Source organism: Mastigoproctus giganteus, chromosome 12 (assembly GCF_048544385.1).
Source record: "Mastigoproctus giganteus isolate SK-2022 chromosome 12, ASM4854438v1, whole genome shotgun sequence".
Lineage (NCBI taxonomy): Eukaryota > Metazoa > Arthropoda > Arachnida > Uropygi > Thelyphonidae > Mastigoproctus > Mastigoproctus giganteus.
The window spans coordinates 25,613,045-25,631,547 of record NC_143586.1 but is presented as its reverse complement, the minus strand read 5'-3'; the positions used below and the strand labels follow the sequence as shown (position 1 = coordinate 25,631,547).

At 37.0% G+C, this 18,503-nt stretch overlaps 1 protein-coding gene across 1 annotated transcript in view; it reads right to left on the bottom strand.

Annotated features, from left to right (window-relative positions):
- LOC150076805 (phospholipid-transporting ATPase ABCA3-like) overlaps positions 1-18,011 on the bottom strand; it is a 432,361-nt gene extending 414,350 nt beyond the window's left edge. Inside the window, exons 1-2 of the mRNA XM_090385683.1 lie at positions 17,955-18,011; positions 3,256-3,598 (exon numbers count right to left, since the gene is read on the bottom strand). Of these exons, the coding sequence (XP_090241809.1) occupies positions 3,256-3,598; positions 17,955-18,011 (400 nt within the window). The remainder of the gene's footprint in view (positions 1-3,255; positions 3,599-17,954) is intronic.
- Between the last annotated feature and the right edge of the window lie 492 nt (positions 18,012-18,503).

Here is an 18,503-nt window from a genome sequence, read left to right as displayed (position 1 = left end):
TAAGATACACACAGCAGGTAACCATTAACAGTGTATCTGAGAGCAGAACAATGAACAGAGATGATAACAATAATAAAGAACATAAACATTGATATAGATTCAAACATTAAAATCATATGTACAAAAGAGGTATGCATTAAGTTAAGTTACCAGTAAAACAAATAATAAATTAATTAATTAGAGAATAGAAAATAGTAAAACAAATAATAATAAAAAACTCTTAACAAAAATTATATAACAGCTATTATAAGAGTCACTTTGCAGTTCAAGAGAAAAGGCAAACTTGTGGATGTAGTTCATCAGTGATTGGGAGTTGTCAAAAAAAGTCAATGAGAGAGTCATTTACCAATTTGCTGATTCTGCCCGTGACCACCAAATACGGAGGATGCAGAAAGGTCAGGAGGGAATGACCACCACATATCCCCGGAGCAATATGGCCTTAGTTGCTAATGCTCCTAAAAACCAAATAACAAACAAACAAACAAAGCTAATATTATCATAATATTGTGATGTTCTCACTGATTAAAATCAAGCTTCTGAGCATAATTTGATAATCTGAATTATCAAATTATCAAAATATGCAGTGTTGCTAGTGGTATTAATGATATTATGTGCCTAATGATTAAAATGGCCACAACATGCATTTTCATATGCACATACGCAAATGCACAATCTGATGTCTTATTATTAAGATTTTTTTTTTTTTTTTTTTTATTAATAAGATACACACAGCAGGTAACCATTAACAGTGTATCTGAGAGCAGAACAATGAACAGAGATGATAACAATAATAAAGAACATAAACATTGATATAGATTCAAACATTAAAATCATATGTACAAAAGAGGTATGCATTAAGTTAAGTTACCAGTAAAACAAATAATAAATTAATTAATTAGAGAATAGAAAATAGTAAAACAAATAATAATAAAAAACTCTTAACAAAAATTATATAACAGCTATTATAAGAGTCACTTTGCAGTTCAAGAGAAAAGGCAAACTTGTGGATGTAGTTCATCAGTGATTGGGAGTTGTCAAAAAAAGTCAATGAGAGAGTCATTTACCAATTTGCTGATTCTGTTCAATGAACTGAACTTCATAAAGTCAGTGGTAGCAGAGTCAAGGCGAAACAGTATAAGGTTCCTGACTTGTCTACAAGGAGCACTGAAGTTTATTTTGCTAAGGATATCAAATGCTTCAATAAGTTCCAGTGATTACTTTGGCTAGAAGAATGATGTCAGCAATAACCCTAGGGGCTCACATCTGGTGAGTATGGGCTTGGCACACCCAGGGTCCTGAGCTGGATATTATCATTCTTCTCTTTCTTGGTGATTCCCTTCTAGTTTTGACTCTCTCTCTCTCTCTCTCTTTCTTAGGGTAACTTGGAAAAATTATTTTTTTTTGGCTGGTGCAGCATAAGCCTCAGGCTTCCTTGCACCATATAGCTTATAATAATAATAATAACTCTTCTAGTGCACAGAGGCCTCAGATGAAAGTAATCACACAGCGATTCATAGTACACTGAGTGATAAAATAGAGGATTATGAAAAGTAAGATAAGAGACAACATTTTTTGGACTGCTTCAATTTTGTTAATTAAAATCTTTGTGTGAGGATTCCAGATTATCATTATTATTATTAGCCATATGGTGCAAGGAAGCCTGAGGCTTATGCTGCACCAGCAAAAAAAAAAAAAAAAAAAAATTCCGAGTTACCCTGAGAGAGAGAGAGAGAGAGAGAGAGAGAGAAGTAGAAAGGAATCACCAAGAGAGAGAAGAATGATGATATCCAGCTCAGGACCCTGGGTGTGCTATGCTCATACTCATCAGATGTGAGCCCCTGGGGTAAGATGGGTGAGCTGAATTCAAGGATTGGCAAAATAATAGTTTTATCAAGGATAACAGCATATCAGTAGTTTTGAACTTGTAGGTGTTACGTTTGATAAATTCCAGTGTTTTGAATGCTTTACTGGTGATTGTAAGGATCAAATTTAGCACTACTTGAGAAGAGAATCCCCAAGTTGTTAACTTGGTCACACCTTTCAATGATCACAGAGTTTAGTGTACTCCGTATTTATTAGTTATGGAGAGCTGCATGATGAGAAAGAGATTACTTTCCACTTCGATTGATTAGCAAACAAGCCATTCAGAGATAGCCATAGAGAGAATTTATTGACGGCACATTGAAGTTGTTGAGAATTGGTAATCTCCTTCACTGTTGAGTAGACTTTAAGGTCATCTGCATAGAGAACAATTTGAACACTGGAGGTGCAGATGAAAGAAGGAAGATCATTTATGAAAACAATGAAAAGTAGAGGATCTAGGGGGAAGCATTGAGGTACTCTACTTAGTGGTGTAAAATGGTCCAAGTTCACTTAATTGATGATAATGCTCAAGGAACAACGTGTAATATAGCTCTGTAGCCATGAGAGCAAAGGGTCACGGATACCATATAGCTTACGTTTTTCCAGAAGTTGTTTGTACAGACTTTATCAAATGCCTTAGATATATCTGTGTAGACTGCATCAACTTGAAGGTAGTTATCAAGAACTTCAGAAGTGTATTGCCAGAAAGGAAGAAAATTTGTGACTACTGACTTGCCACTACAGAAACCATGTTGATTCTGATCAATGAAAGGCCTGAAGAATTTGAAGAGATGTTTGTGTACTGCTGTGTCAAAGAGTTTAGCCAGGCTGTTTTTCAAGGACATGGGTCTGTAATCAGTTAAATTAAATAATCATTTTATCACCTTTTTTTAAAGTTAGATGATCTATATTGACCTGCTTAAAGTGCTTAGGATACTTCCCCAGGCAGAAAGACAAGTTAAAACAAATAGTCCGAAGTATGAGGGGGTTTTAAGGTAGTGACAGTCATTTTCCAAAATAAGCCAGGAATGTCATCTGGACCTCTAGTATAGTAATTTTTCATGCTTTTTAATGCTGACTTTAAATCTTCATCTGTAATAAAGAGATTGATGAAGATATCATCTTTAAGAAGTGTGAAATCAGAAAATGAGGCGGGTCTCAATGTACCATTTGTTTGGATTCTGGAAAAATGTTTGGCAAACTCTTGAGCAATACTGAATTCAAATAATGTAGCAATATGTTTTAAACAATAGAAACACAAGAATATACAAAAACATGCTTTGCTATCACCAAAGCATTAAAACAAGTCAACTTCCAAATATTTTTAATTACCATACATTTATAGAAATGTTGGCCCAATGCATCCTCCAAAAAAGAAATTAAGGTTCTTACCTAATGTCATGATTCCAAGTTTGGCACCTACGCTTGACATCAATGATTGAACATGGGCCAATTCTGGGGCATACAACACTGTCCACAAAGTAGGGCGGTTATCTATTATGCTTGGTGTTAAATTGGATGGCAAAGTGTCAATACGAAAAGAGTCATAAACAGTTGGTTCATGAACAAAAATGGATTTTATAGAAAACTGAACAATAAGCAGTATGATTACAAATATAGCAGGCAAAACTATTTCAAAAATTGTAACAAATGGATGTCGAAACTGAAGCTTGAAATTTTTCCAGAGTAAAAGTAAAAGTTGGCTAAAAACATTCATTTTTTTCTTATGAGGAACCTAGAAATAAGAGAAAAATAAGTCATTAGTTTAACTCATGATAAAAAAAAAATTTCTTTTCTCATCATCAAAAATTAATAAAGGTAAATAAAAATGTTACAAAATGTTATTTCTCACTGCTAATAAATATGAGTATTCATTAATTAGATAAATTGGCTTGTTAGTAAGTGCAAAAAGTATAATCTTGTTCACTGACAAGTGTATGTTATCAAATTTAGATAAGAAAAGAAAAAAATACATATTCTGAATAGAAAAATGAAGGCATAAAATCTATGTGACAAATGGGAAAAATTAAAAAAACACGAATGAGAAAAATAAAAAAACGAACTAAATACCATATGAATGGAAGAATCAGAAATAAATATTACACAGGAAACAAAAGTGACAAAGGGAAAGAAAAATTAGAAGGCAGCAGACAATCATGTGTGACAACTGTAATCAGCATTAGCAGTAGAAAATGATGCAAGAAACCAAGCTTATACAGCATCAGCCAAAAAAAAAAGACACCTCCTATTTCAACTATTCATTCCCTCCAATAGTTTTCTATTTTCCTTTGAATTTATTTAAGTCATCAACTTCCACAACAACAAATGAAAGTTTGTTCTAGCAATCGACCACCAACTGGCTAAAGGCAAACTTCTGTTTATCTATTCTTCAACCGTTCTTCCTCAATTTGAGTTTGTGCCCTCTCCTGTGTGTAGTCTGGGCAAGGGGAAGAATCCATCAGCACTGAGAATGCTCAATCCATTCAAAGATCTAAGCACCTCAATCAGATCATCTTGCAAGTGCCTAGTATCCAGATGCTGCAATAATGCAGAACTGCATCCTCTCTTGGTAAAAGCACCCCCTCTGTTCCACTCACCAATCTCATTTCCCTTCTCTGTACTAGTTCCAGCAGCTCCACATCATTCCTGAAATGAGGCTTCCAGACCTCTATGCAGTGCTCAAGGTGTGGCCTGACCATTGCCTTGTACAATGGGGTAATCACATCCATATCCCTGCCAACAAAGTACCTGAATATCATTGGCAAAATCCCATGAGCTGTACTGGAAGGTGCAGTTACCCCCAGGTCTTTTTCATTCTCCACTACTCTGAGTGTACTACCACACAGTTAGTATATTACTCTGGGTTTAATGCTACTCATATGCAGTACTTTACATTTGTCAATGTTAAACTTCAATTGCCATCTCTTAACCCATCTACCTAGCATTTCTAGATCCTGCTGCAGTAGATCCTGTTCCATTAACTACCCAGCCAACCTTTGTATCATCTGCAAACTTGGAACCCCAGGGGCTCACATCAGGTGAGTATGGGCTTGGCACACCCAGGGTCCTGAGCTGGATATCATCATTCTTCTCTTTCTTGGTGATTCCTTTCTGCTTCTCTCTTCTCTCTCTCTCTTTCAGGGTAACTCAGGAATTTTTTTTTTGGCTGGTGCAGCATAAGCCTCAGGCTTCCTTGCACCATATGGCTAATAATAATAATAATAAATTAAGCCTGATATGCCTTCATCAATATCACTGATAAATATAACAGAACACCAAACCCTGGGGCTCCACTAATAACATTTGGCAATGTCCATTGATTATCACTCTCTGTCTCCTTACACTCAACTAACCCTTTACCCATAGCAGCAACTTGCCCTTAATGCCACACTGCTCCAATTTGTATGTCTTTTATATGCAACAGTATCAAAGGTTTTCCTGAAATCCAAGTATAAGATATCAAAATTATTTTTTGTATCTAGTTCCTTTGTGACCACATCCTTTATAACCAATCAAATTCATCAAACAAGATTTCCCCTTAACAAAATCATGCTGTGTTTGAAGTATAATTGCAACCTTGTCTAGATGATCCTGCATTACTTCTTTTACCAGTGACTCCATTATTTTCGCTGGAACAGAAGTTAAACTAGCAGATCTATAATTACTCGTGTCACCCTTTGTTCCCCCTTTGTGAATTGGGGATACATTCGCATATCTCCAGACCGCGGAAACCGCCCCTGAATCTAAGGATACTTTCAAAATGATGGCTAAAGTTTTGCTTACTTCCTTCGCTACCTCCTTTAATATGATTAGATAGATTCCATCCTCCCCAGGTGCTTTTCTTGGGTTTAACTTCAACAATTTCTCTTCCACCTTCCTCTCAGTTATTACAAAATCATTTAGCTCTCTGTTAGAGTTTGATAAACATCTGCATCCCCTCCCTAAAGATTTCCTCATGTGTAGATGAAAACAATCATTCAGTCTATCAGCAATCTGAGTAGGATCATCAACAGTTGAATCATCAATATCAAGGGGACCAATTTGATTCATCCCTTCCTCCTGGTGTTTACATATATAAAAAAATATTTGCTGTTTTTCTATGTATCGTTCATCAAAGATTTTTCATAATCTGCCTTCCCTTTCCTAATCTCCTTTGTGGCTTGATTACAGACTAGTTTGTATCTAACATAGGCTTCTGTGTCACCTAATAATTTATATGCATTCTTCTTCCTTTTCCATGAGTCTCATCAGTGCCTTGAACAGCATTTCTTAGTTGGTATGAAAAGCCTAGTAGCATCAATGATTAATTCCTTCAATGCTTCTCATTTAGAATTTGCTGCTGCTAACATAATCAGTTGGTCCCACTATAAAATTTAAAAACTGTCTGAGACCACCACAGTCACCTTTACAAATGCAAAAACTCTTCCCTTTAAACCTTTATGGTAGTTACATCTTTAAGTAAATCCAAAATTAATACACTCTGATCACTGCCGCCTAGTGGTTCATTTATCTGCAGACTCAATGCATAACTAATCAGTGCTGATAATCACATCAAAAATATTACTTGCTTTGTTGCTTCTCTAACATGCTGCGGTAGAAAACATCATTTTGTGGATTTTAAATCCACAAAAGTTTTGCTAGTCTGTGGGTACCAACATTTCACCCCCAGTAACAATTATAATTCTTGAAACAAAACCTTGTGAATATGCATCATCCATGTGTAAATTTCTCTGAAAAATTTGAGCCCTGCACTATTTCTCAAGGTATGAGCAATCTCAACACCTAGCAAGAACTGATTTATAACATGGCCAAGTATTCATAAAAGATGATCACTACACAGCCCCCATTTTCTGGCAATCATATACACTTCAATATGTCTATTCTCCATAGCCCTCATGGGTAGCACAGTTGGTAAAATCACCGTCCTTCCCACACCAGGGTAAAAAAAGACCTTAGTTCGAATCCCGCTGATGACAAGAGGAATTTTTAGGGGCCTTTCTCACAACATGGCTGAGTTAGCTGGTCTCGGGCAAGGGTAACTTGGTTTTTTTCTCCCAGAAACTCGGATTTTTCGTCCAACAAAATAGAAAATTGACCTAGAACATGAGCAATTTACTGATAGTATGAGAGTAAATGGGCCTGTTGTACTGGAATCCAGTAAAATATCTAACTTTAATTATAAATATTTTTGAGCTTTCAAGGCTGAACGTGCCTCTTTATCAACAAATAGAATGGAAACTTTAGAGATAAAAACTATTTTAATGGACACAGAGTTGTGCATGCAGTGAGGTATGTGAGCGCATGAGGTAGGCCATTCAACCATTAAGTATTTATAATTAAAGTTAGATATTTTACTGGATATATACGTCATCTTTATTTCCTATTTACAGACAGTATACAAAGAGCAACATGGCCTTAATTGCGCTATTCCTAAAAAACCCTACTACTACTACAACTTCTTGTATCTTAGTTATTAGGGGATGAATCATGTTGGTCCACTTGATATCGATGGCTCGATTGTTGATAATCCTGCTCAGGTACCTTACAAACTGAATGAGTTTTTGCATCTACGTTCACACTTGAGGAATTCCATAGAGAAGTCAGAAGTTTATCAAACTCTAATAGAGAGCAAAATAATAATTCTGTAATAACTGAGAGGAAAGTAGAGAAGATATTGCTGAAGTTAACATAAGAAAGACACCTGGGATGGATGGGATTTATCCAGCAAAGGAAGTAAGCAAACCCTTAGCCATAATTATGAGGGCATCCTTAGATTCAGGGGAGGTCCCCGTGGACTGGAGAATTACAAATGTATCCCCAATTCACAAAGGGGGATAAAAGGGTGACAAAAGTAATCACAAATGTTAGTTTAACTTCTGTTCTGGGAATCAAAGAAATGGAATCACTGGTTAAAGAAGCAATGCAGGATCATATAAACAAGACTGCTGTTATAGTTCAGACACAGCATAGGTTTGTTAAGGGGAAATCTTGCCTGACCAGTTTGATTGGAAACTGCAATGTGGTCACAAAGGAACTGGAGGCAAAAAATTAATTTTGATAACTTAGATTTCAAGAAAGCACATGGAAGACTACTGAACAAACTGGAGCAGTATGACATTAAGAGCAAGCTGCTGCTATGGATAATGGGATGGTTGAGTATGACATTAAGGGCAAGTTGCTGCTATGGATAATGGGATGGTTGAGTATGGCATTAAGGGCAAGTTGCTGCTATGGATAATGGGATAGTTGAGTAGGAGAAGACAAAGAGTAGTAATCAATGGACACAATCATCAGGGACTAATGTTATTAGTAGAGTCCCCCAGTGTTCAGATAATTGCTGTTTTCTATATTTGTCAATGATATTGGTGAAATATAACAGGCTTAATGTCCAAGTTTGCAGATGATACAAAAGGTTGACAGGGTTGTTAATGACAATAACAATGGTATGCTGCTGCAACAAGATCTGGAAGAATTGGGCAGATGGGATGAGAGGTGGCAACTAAAGTTTAACATTGACAAATGCTTTCAGATTAACATTGACAAGGTATATGGGTAGCAGTAACCCCAGAGGAATGTACAAACTCTGCAGTACTACACTCAGGGCAGTGGAAAATAAAAAAGACCTGGGATTAATTGTACAGTCAGATATGAAGTTTTCTGAACAGTGCAGACAGGTTGCCAGACCAGCTCATAGGGTCTTGTCAATGATATACGGGAACTTTGCAAGCAGGGATAAGGAGGTGATTACCCTTTGTATAAGGCAGTCAGACCACACCTTCATACTGCATTCAGCTCTGAAAGCTTCATTTTAGGATGTAGAGCTGCTGGAATAAGTACAAAGAAGGGCAACAAGATTGGTTAGAATAAAAAGGGTTGCTTAATCCTTTCTTTACAAGAAAGGATTAAGTTCTGTAAAGGGGCTCACATCTGGTGAGTATGGGCTTGGCACACCCAGGGTCCTCAGCTGGATATCATCATTCTTCCTTTTCTTGGTGATTCCCTTCTACTTCTCTCTCTCTCTCTCTCTCTCTCTCAGGGAAATTCAGAAATTTTTTTTTGGCTGGTGCAGCATAAGCCTCAGGCTTCCTTGTACCATATGGCTAATAATAATAATAATAAAAAAATAATAATAATATCATCAATCTTTTTCTTCCTTGGTGATTCCCTTCTACTTTTCTCTCTCTCTCTCTCTCTCTCTCTCTCTCTCTCTCTGAGGGAGACTCTGAAATTTTTTTTTTTTTTTTTGGCTGGTGCAGCATAAACCTTAGGCTTCCTTGCACCATATGGCCATTACTATTACTAATACTAAACTGCAACATCTGGAGACTAGGCACCTGCATGACATGATTGAAGTGTATAAGACCTTGAATGGTCTGAGCAAGCTGAATGCTGATGGGATTCTTCCTCTTGCTCAGATTACACGCTTCAGGGGGCCGGATTAAGCATTAGCATTAGTAAAGGCACATGGTGCAAGAAAGCAAGCTTATATAACATCAGCCAAAAAAAAAAGAAAAAACCTTCTCAAAAAACCACTCACTCCAAATGTTTGTCTAGTTCTGCCTTGAATTTATTTAAGCTATCAACTTTTACGACAGATGGAACTTCATTCCAGCAATCAACCATCTGCTGGGAATTTATTTCCTCTCAGGTGATCATTCTGAACAAGAGGAAGAATCCCATCAGCATTAAGCATGCTCAAACCATTCAAGGCTTTATACACCTCAATCAGAACCCTTCGCAGGTGCCTAATCTCCCAACACTGTAATTTGCAAAACTTGAGCCTTTTTTTGTAAGAGCAACCCTTTGTTCCGTTCACTAATCTTGTCGCCCTTCTCTGTACTCGTTCTAGCAGCTCTACATCCTTCTTAAAATGAGCTCTCATACCTGTATACACTACTCGAGGTGTGGCCTGACCATTGCCTTATACAAGGGAAAGTGCCTTATACATTGCCTTATACAAGGAATAATTACCTCCTTATCCATGCTAGAAAAATTCCTGTATATCATTGACAAGACACCATGAGCTACTATTGCAGACCATCTGCACTGCTCAGAAAACTTCATATCTGCCTGCACAATTACCCACAGGTACTTTTCATTCTCTACCACTGTCAATGTAATCTCACACAGTTGATACGTTACTCTGGGGTTACTGCTTCCCATATGCAGTAATTTACATTTGTCAATGTTAAACTTCAGTTTCCCACCTCTCAGCTCAACTTTTATAGATCCTATTGCAGCAGCGTACTGTCATTAACAACCCTGCTGACCTTCATATCGTCTGCAAACTTGGTCATCATACTTCATATACCATCATCAATATCATTAATAAATACAGAAAACAACAGTGGACTCAACACTGAACCCTGGGGGACACCACTAATTAGTCCACAAAGAGCAGTGTCCATTGATTACCACTCTCTGTCTTCTCCCACTCAACCATCCCTTTATCCATAGTAGCAATTTGCCTCCAATGCCATACTGCTCCACTTTGTGCAGCAGTATCAAAAGCCTTTCTAAGATCCAAATATATGATATCAAAATTATCCTTTGCATCCAGTTCCTTTGTGACCACATCATGGTATCCAATCAAATTGGTCAGACAAGACTTCCCCTTAACAAACCCTGCTGTGTCCAAGCTATAACTGAAGTCTTGTCTAGATGATTCTGCAGTGCTTCTTTAACCAGTGACTCCATTAATTTCCCTGAAACAGAAGTTAAACTAACATGTCTGTGATTACTTGTGTCACCCATTGATCCTCCTTTGTGCATTGGGGTCACATTTGCACATCTCCAGTCTATGGGTGACTCCCCCGAGTCCAAGGAAGCTCTCATAATTATGGCTAAGGTTTTCCTTACTTCCTTTGCTGCCTCCCTTAATATAACTGGATAGATCCCATCACCCCAGGTACACTAATCTTTATGTTTATCTCCAACAATTTCTCCTCCACTTTGCTCTCTGATTTATTACAAAATTTTGCTCTCTGATTTTATTACAAAATCATCTTGCACACTCCTAGAGTTTAATTCACTCTGGCATTCCCATCCCTAACTAACTTCTCACGTGTGAATGTAGATGCAAAATACTCATTTAGTTTGTTAGCTACCTGTGCAGGATCATCAACAGTTGAACCATCGATATCAAGTAGACCAATCTGATTCATCCCCTTCCTTCTAGAGTTTACATAAGTAAAGAACTCTTTGTTGTTTTCTTTGCATCCTTTGTCAAGGATTTCTCGTAATCTGCCTTTCCCTACCTAACCTCTTTTGTGACTTGGTTACAGACCAGCTAATATCTATATTAGGCTTTTGTGTCACATATTAATTTATATGTATCCCATGCATTTTTCTTCTCTTCCACATGTCTCATTCGTTCATCTGACATCCATTTAGGCCTAAATCTTTAATAATATTTCTTCATCATCATCATCATCATCATCAGCCATTTTCAATCCAATGCAGGATGAAGGCCTGTCCAGGAACTTTCCAGTTCCTTCTGTTTTGAGCACTGGCCATCCATTTACTAACCAAAAACTCATGAATTTCATCTATCCATCTCCGCCTTTGTCTTCCAGGTTTTCTTCTAACTCCTCTTGGGTACCATTCTGTTATTTTCTTAGTCTATCTGTCATCATGTCTTCGAGCTATGTGTCCTGCCCAAGACCATTTTAGTTCTTTAGTTTTGATAAGAATGTCCTTTACTTGAGTTTGCTGCCTAATCCATGTGTTTCCCTTCTTATCTAACAGTCTGATTCCCAATATAATTCGTTCCATTCTTCTCTGTGTAGTTCTCAGCTTCTCTTCCATTCTTTTGGTGAGTGCCCAAGTTTCACTTCCATAAGTCATGGTGGGGAGTATACATTGGTTCATTATTTTACGTTTCAGACAAACTGGGATATTGCTCTTCAGTATGTGACTATATTTCCTGAATGCCATCCAAAATTTATTCTTCTCTTGACTTCCAGCCATTTATCATTATTACAGCTAATAACTTGTCCCAGATAAGTATATAACTCCACCTTTTCAATTACTGCTCCTTCAATCATTATTTCCCTTTCCATGGCATACTTGTTCATCATTACTTTTGTTTTAGCCATATTCATCTTTAGTCCAAAATCCTTACTAACTGTGCATAACTGATTAAGATTTTCCTCTAATTCTTTGGGATCGTCGCTTATGACCACAATGTCATCTGCAAATCGTAAATGGTTTAGGTACTCTCCGTTCACATTGACTCCTTTCTGCGACCAGTCTAATCTTCTGAAAGCTTCCTCAAGGGCAGCAGTAAACAGCTTCGGAGATATTGTGTCTCCTTGTCGAACTCCTTTCTCGATTTTAAATTTGCTACTGTCTTTGTCTATTCTAATAAAAGAGGTAGCACTCTCATATATTTTCTTCAAAATCATAATATATGGGGTATCTATGCCTTGTCTTTCCAGTGTCCGAAATATTGCCTTATGCTGTATGGAGTCAAATGCCTTTTCATAATCCACAAATGCCAGGCATAATGGTGTTTTATATTCATTTGCTTTCTCCATTAGCTGTGATATTACGTGAAGGTGATCCATAGTTGAGAATCCTGTCCTAAAGCCAGCTTGCTCTTTCGGTTGATTCTCATCAAGTATTCTTTCTAATCTGTTAGTAATGACCCTTGTGAACAACTTGTAGGTGTGGGATAACAAGCTAATTGGTCTATAATTTCCAATTTCTGATTTATCTCCTTTCTTATGCAGCAAAACTATGATTGCATTATTCCACTGCTTAGGCATCACACCTTTTCTAATGCACTTTGTGAAGAGCCTTGCCAGTTTTTGTATCATGTCTCTTCCTCCCAATTTTAACAACTCTACAGTAACTTCATCTTCCCCCGGAGCTTTCCGATTCTTCATTTTCTTCAATGCATGCTCTACCTCATCAGGAAGAATATCGGGTATGTCGTATGTGTTGCTACTTTGCAATTCATCTTCCCCACTGCTGGTATCATTCCCTTGCTCCTTGTATAATTCTCTATAGTAGTCTTCTGCTATTTGAATTATGCCTTCTCTGCTGTTTATAAGTACACCATTGCTATTCTTCAGTTTCAGTATCATTTGTCTTTCTGTATTACTGCTCATGGCTGCTGATTTAAATCCTTTGTTTTCCCTTAATGCTTTTTCTACTTTTCTTGTGTTAAATCTTCTTATGTCCTCTCTGAGTCTCTTTCTAATGGCTTTGCATAACTCAGTATACTCAATTTTCTCCCTGTCAGTGTTTTTCTTGCTCTTCATTTGTCGTCTTCGGTTCATCATGACAAGTGTTTCTTGACTAATTTTTTCTTCTTTGGATTTCTGTTTCCCTATAGGTTTCTTGGGCTTTATCACTTTCAGAAAGTTGTAATATTCGTCGATATCTTGGTCCTGAGCAGTCTGCAGAAGCTCAAACTTGTTCTTAAGTTCCAGTACATACTGCTTTTTCTCCTCCTCTGTTATCTCAAAGACCTTTGTATTATTTACTCGAGTCAGTTTTTTCCTTTCCTTTCCTACATCTATATCAAGTGTAGATCTTACCATTCTGTAATCACTTCCAACATTTACCTTATTCAGGATGGTAACATCATTCACAATATATCTTCTGTTAGTGAGGATGAAGTCGATTTCATTAGTTGTTAATCCATTTGGGCTCTTCCATGTCCACTTTCTGTTCACCCTTTTCTTGAAAAAAGTGTTCATTACCTTGAGATTCTGCAAATTCCACAAGTCTTTCACCTCTTTTATTTCTTTCACCAATTCCAAAATTTCCTATAGTTCCTCTTTCTGTGCTGTTTTGCCTTTTTCCAACCTTAGCATTGAAGTCCCCCATAATAATAGTGTAGTGGGTTTTCTGCTCATCTAGAAGACTCTCAATTTCGGTGTACATTTCTTCAACCTCTTCATCATCATGGCTCGATGTTGGTGCATAAATCATTATAATCTTTAGCTTGTACCTCTTAGAAATCTTGAGTATTAGTCTTGGTGATGTACTTTTGAATTCCAAAATGTTGTTTTTAAAATCTTTATGGACCAGAAACCCAACTCCACCTTCACTCCTTTCACTGTTTCCATTGGTGTACAGCAGATTTCCACTTGATAAACTTATAAGTGATTCATTTCTTCTTTTTGTTTCAGCCAAACCGATGATATTCCAATTCACATTTTCTAATTCCTTTTCCAGCTCTAATATCCTGTCTTCACCGATGAGTGATCGTACGTTATAACAGGCCAAGTTCAGTTTCTGTGCATGGCAGCCTGGTCGTACCCAGAGATTCTTAGCACCCTCTGCTTCCACTCTGATCCTCTCGCTGCCGTAAGAGGGAAAGTGAAAGCTGCTGGGGACTGAGGGCCATTTGTATTGTTGTGCTCTCATATGCTGGAGGATTTGGTCTTTTCCTCTTCACGCTGACCAGGCGTCTTGAAGAGAACCACTCTACACGTTCGTTGCCACCTAAGTGACATAACAGGGCTTACCATCGAGAAGGTGTGCATGAGTGGATTTTAGGGAGGCAGGCTAACCGGACTCCTCCTAAATCTTCTGTAATAGAGAGATATTGGATCCATCAGTGTTTTAGGCTGAGTGTCTGATAACACACAGGATACCTGTTCCCCTCTAAGCCCCCAACTAATATTTCTTAGTTGGTATGAAAAGCCTAGTAGCTTCCAATATTAATTCTTTGAATACTTCCCATTTTGAATTTGCTGTTGGTAACATCATCAGTTGGTCCCACCATATAGAATTTAAATACTGTCTCAGACCACCGTGGTAACCTTTATGAAAGCAAAAACCCTTCCCTTTATCCCTGATGGTAGTTACTTCTTTGAATAAATCCCGCTTCAGCACACTGTGATCACTGTCACCTAGTGGTTCCTTTATCTGCAGATTCTTAGTACATGATGAATCACTACTGATAATCAGATCAAGAGTATCTACCCCCTCCCCTTTTGTTGCTTTCTGAACATGCTGCTGCTGTAGAGAACAATCAAACAATAAATCCACAAAAGCCTTGCTAGTGTGTGAATGAACAATTCACAAATTTCATTCAATATCTGGGAAATTAAAATCCCCCATTATAAGACACTCTGATTTACTGCAAAGTTGTTTATTATACTCATCAGAATCATTAGGCCTATAACACACTCCTACTCTCAATTTGGCTTTCCCAGTGCTTATGTCACACCAAACTGACTCGACACTGCACTGTCCAACCATGTCGACTGGCTGTACTTTCTTGGATTTTATGTTTCTTAACTAATAGCATAACCCCTCCTCCCTTCCTATCCTGTCTATCCTTCTTGTACACATTGTACTCCCCAAATTCCATTTCTGCATTCCTTATATCTGTGTGACACCACGTCTCTGATATCTTAACAATATCTACCTCTGAGGTTTTGACCAACACCTCAAATTCATCAAATTTATTTACCAAAATCCTAGCATTGGTATACATGCACCTGTTCCTATTCTTAGCTTCCTTAACGCAGCCCATGTATTTACTTGTTCTGCAATGACTCCCAGCAGTCTCTGAAATCCCCTGTACCTTGTTTTCCAGGCTGCTGCTCATTCCAATAGAAGCAGTGCAAGAATCACTTTCATCTGCCAGCGGCTACTGTTAATCTATTATGGGTCAGAAAACTGCTATCTACAAGCTAGCAGTTTTCCGACCCATCTAACACTTCCTCGATAGCATCAACAAATATTCTTGCACCTTTTCTATTTAGGTGTTTCCCATCCCTGTAGAAGCAGTCTCTCTTGTTAAGAAGCACAGACCAGGCTGAAAAAAATTCTACCCCTTACACAGTCTCTCCAGGTCTGAACTGATGACAAGGCTCTCATCATATACTCCCTCCTATCTGTGCAGACACTTTCAAATTCAATCCTAACTCACGGCTTTTTTTCAACATACTCACAGCTTTTTTACAACAATAAGGATGAAAGAAGGCCCTGACCATATTTAAATTTGAGGCCCCTTTAATGTATACCCAATGGCTCACATCTTGTGAGTATGGGCTTGGCACACCAAGGGTCCTGAGTTGGATATCATCATTCTTCTCTTTCTTGGTGATTCCTTTCTACTTCTCTCTCTCTCTCTCTCTCTCTCAGGGTAACTCGGGAATTTTTTTGGCTGGTGCAGCATGAGCCTCAGGCTTCCTTGCACCATATGGCTAATAATAATAATATATTGCACATACATATAAATAAAAATACTACATATTTATATTGTGAATATTTATATCTATATTGTGAATAATAATTCCTTGATAAAAATGTAAAATAATAGGTCAAAAATGTTTTATGTTTTTTGACTTGAAAATTAAAAGTAATAATAAAAACAATTTTGATGGAAACTTTTAACTTATTTATTATACCATAAAAAAGGCATAAGAATAAAATTTAAGCACTTAACCTAGGTAAGTTTAAGTATGCTTTCATATTACACCTTTTCTTGGTATATTATTATTGGAAATTTTTATCACTACTTTAGAAAATATTTATACTGAAAATGAGGTCCCTCTTCGGGTGAGGCTCCTGGCCATGGCTGGTTTGACCATATCATTAACACGGTCCTGGTGGAAGCTGATAGCTTAAATAAATTCAAGAAAGTACTGGGCAAACGTTTGGAGTGAATGGATAGGTGAGTGGAAAGTGTTTTTTTTTTTCCTTTTTGTTTGGCTGATGCTGTATAAGCTTGCATTTTTGCATCATATGCCAATACTAGTGCTAATGCTAACTAAGTGTTTAATTTTTTGACATTTCTGGAGTTGATATTTACATTGGTTATCCCAAGTAGGAGGTCATCTTCTATATGCTCTCAACCCACATTTAAATTGTTTAGATCAAAATTTTATGTAGTATTCAGAAGGGGCAGCATCACTATATATAGCTTTCATACATTCATTAATAACTTTTTGTCCATTCACTTCTTTTGTCAAAAATTTTATGGTGACCCAATGCTCCAATTTTGTGACATCTGTGGTTTCCTTTGGGTTGGCTAGTCTAAATCTGTTCTGTTATTCTAAACTTCATTGTAACTGGACCTGTTCAAATAAGATAGACATTTATGAGAGTATGATAAAACTACACTTTAGTTTTATCATAAAAGTAAAAACTATCAATTTTATTTATAAAAAAAAATTCAAATACTTTTATTTATAGTCAAGGCAACTGCCCTTCATAACTGATACTAGTGAACGCAACCTGGTGGGTGAAAAAAAAAACCCGTAAAAGTTCTTCCTGTCTAAGCAAAATTCACACGCAGGTTTTTTTTACACTGTTGTGGAGGGGCAGCAATTATAACCAATATATGGGAAAGATGCAATTTAAGCAAAATAAACAAGATGTATAAAATTTTATTATTTTATACATCTTATTTCATTATTTTATTTATTGAGCATTTTTTCTGCTTGGAATAATTTGACACAATGTCCTATGATACATTTTATGTAACAATGTCGGTTCCAATTGAATAAATGCATTCTTCACAGACTCTTACAAATCTTATGTTGTTATCCTGGATAAAATATCCAACTGATTTTTTTGATTGAAACATCCTTTAATAAATTCCCATATTTAATTATTATGAAAAGAGGTCTCTTGAAGTGAGACAATTAAACAGTGCTGGTAAATTCACAGAACCTCTGCCTATCTAGTTATCCCAAAAAAAAACTTCACAGACTGCACAGCAGTGGGCAGGTTCCCCATCCTGTTGAAACTAACACACCCAAAGTGATTTAATAAAATAAGAGGGCATAATTAACAAAAAAAATTTTGCAATCTGAACAATCACAAAACAAAGATATATGAGCACAACCATAGATTACAATCTTTTCTTCAAGATTTTCGACTGTGGTAAGAATAAAATGAATGGATGAACAACTGTTAAGCTGTTTACTTACACCTCTATAGTCCTTTGTTTCAAGTTTGTAGGCATGGCCTTGACAGTGAAGACATAAAAATAATCCTTTGTTTGCGTTTGATGTTCTGGCAAAGTGCGGTTTAATTGGATGGTTCTATAGACTGATGATGATTACAGGCAAAGGCTAATTTTGCTAGGTCCTGCAATTGGGGGGGGGGTCACTTACCTGTCCATCTAGTTTCTCTTTACAACTAGTCTGGCAGATCTGTGGAGGTTCCCCCATGTGTGTGTGTGTGTGTGTGTGTATGCATGAGAGATGGCTGGGGGAATAATTTATCTGGATCTCTTCTCCTGTTCTTTTCCATGGGTGAAAGGGTTACCCTCTCCTTGTTCCAGTTTATGATGTTCTTTATCAGCTTATCCCAAAAAACTTCAGCTTGTTCACCACCTTGCTACAGATCAGACAGATCGGATGTACATCAGAAGTGATCAAAACTACAGCCACAGAGAGAATTTTGAAAATTACCACTAGTGAATTAGACATCCTAGAAAAAATATATGGAACTATATAGCTTCAATACAACATTAATAAGATTCAAAGCCATTGACATACAAACATGCACCTTGACATTTTGATGTGCACAATGTGCAGAGCCAAATTTATACATAACGGGACCCTATGTAAAAGAATATGAAGAGGTCCCAAAATATGTAATTATAGATTTTTATCTTCACAAAAGTAAACAGGGAGGCCCCAAGACATGAATTTTTAGCT